Here is a 1,732-nt window from a genome sequence, read left to right as displayed (position 1 = left end):
CTAAGCTAAACTTGAACAGCTGCCAACTTCAGGTCCTCCCTGAATCGTGAGTATAACTCAGTCTCTCGGTAGGAAGTTTTTGAGCAAAAGGAGTATATTCACTACCAGAGCATTTTAGGATCTTTTTCACTCTCGTTATCACATGCAAAAATTTATTTAAAATTTTTAAATTACATTGGTACTTTATGCTATGTAATAATTTTTTTCAGATGAGGTTCTATACTCTGAAAGTTTTATTTAATTTACGCAGTAGTTGTGTATCAGGTCTCATAGTTTTAAGTTTCTCGCGGTTTAGCTAATTTTTCCTTTGTTTTGCTCTCACGATCAGCCGGTTGTTTAAAAAAACCTATCTAACGACGTTTGCCTTTTGTCGCCCTTTCAACATGTTGCAAAAAGAACAAACACAGGTGTCGTCACAAAGGGCCAATGCACGACCACTAGCCAATTACATTGATGCCATCTTTAACAAAAGTACTAACACAATTTACCATAACATGGATGACTATAGAATGCAAGAAGAATACAGATGGTAGAAGCATAGACCATAGAAGATGAAAATATTATTCGGTGAAACGGCTATTAGGGCGATGATATGGATGGAAGCAAGCTACACACAGAGCCACTGAGCACTCTTTACATAACCAAGAATTTTCTTTTCTTCGCTTCTTCCCACTAGGACCTGTCTTAGATGAGCAGTGTGCGCAACAAAGTGTAGGAAACTGCTGATGTTTGGTAGGTGGTATGCGAATAGGAAAGAGATCACCAGGTCTGTTCCTCACTTGTAACTGAGCCGCTGATGGTGTTGTCACATATTCAACCTGTGTAGACAACTCATTGGCAAGAGAACGCAGATAGCTACAAAAGACCAACTTACGTCCAGGATTAAAAATCTGGTGCATTTTGTAGCAGTTGATAAGGCCCATTTCAAAAAGCCAGAAGAACAGCTTTTCCCACCATTTCACCTGCGTCTGAAAGGATAATAAGATACCATCTGATTGTGCTTGTCTACACATGCCTTGCTCTTATTATATGTGATTACTGATGCTGGCTTCAACATCTCATAGTTGCTGTACCGAGGCTCTGGAGTGCTAGTATTGATCATGGCATCTACAGTTGACAATGTGAATACATCTCTAACATCTTTCCACATAGTAGCCAGTATGTCTCCACACTGCTTGGCAACGCATTCACCCTTTTTGAGCTTTTTGTTTTTGAACTCTATTGGAAGGTGTGGGCGATTTTTGTTTATTGTATAACAACTCATCTCTCGTAGCTTCTTGAATATTACAGGTAAACTGTAACGCCTATCCATGAGCATCCTATGACCCTTGTTAGCAAATGGACTCAAAACACATGTCAACAGCGGTTCTACCATGTTATTACCAGTAGCTGTGTAAACCTCCATGTTGCAAACAATGCCAGTAGTGGATTCACATACATGCTCTACTCTCAAGCCATACTTGTTAGGGTTATTCTTCATACAAACCTTGAAATGCTCCCTATCATGGAAAGGACAAACAGCTTCATCAACAGTGATACTTGCACCAGACTTGTACAAATAACTGAACTTGGATATCAAGTGGTCATAGAAAGGTTTGACTTTATACAAAGGGTCATGGTTAGGACCACCGCGTCTGGCATAATTTTCATTGTCATTTAGGTGTAGATATCTTAGGATGAGCTTGAACTTGTCTCTATCCAGGCCAATAGCATTTGGAAAAGTGGAATGCAT

At 39.5% G+C, this 1,732-nt stretch overlaps 1 protein-coding gene across 1 annotated transcript; it reads right to left on the bottom strand.

Moving 5' to 3' along the window:
• Positions 1-958: 958 nt before the first annotated feature.
• Positions 959-1,732, bottom strand: LOC137404813 (piggyBac transposable element-derived protein 4-like). The gene has a single exon (XM_068091044.1). The coding sequence runs from the start codon at positions 1,730-1,732 to the stop codon at positions 959-961; it is 774 nt and encodes a 257-aa protein (XP_067947145.1).

This window comes from Watersipora subatra, chromosome 9 (assembly GCF_963576615.1).
Source record: "Watersipora subatra chromosome 9, tzWatSuba1.1, whole genome shotgun sequence".
Lineage (NCBI taxonomy): Eukaryota > Metazoa > Bryozoa > Gymnolaemata > Cheilostomatida > Watersiporidae > Watersipora > Watersipora subatra.
The sequence above is the reverse complement of the archived record's forward strand: the minus strand, read 5'-3'. Positions and strand labels throughout refer to the sequence as shown.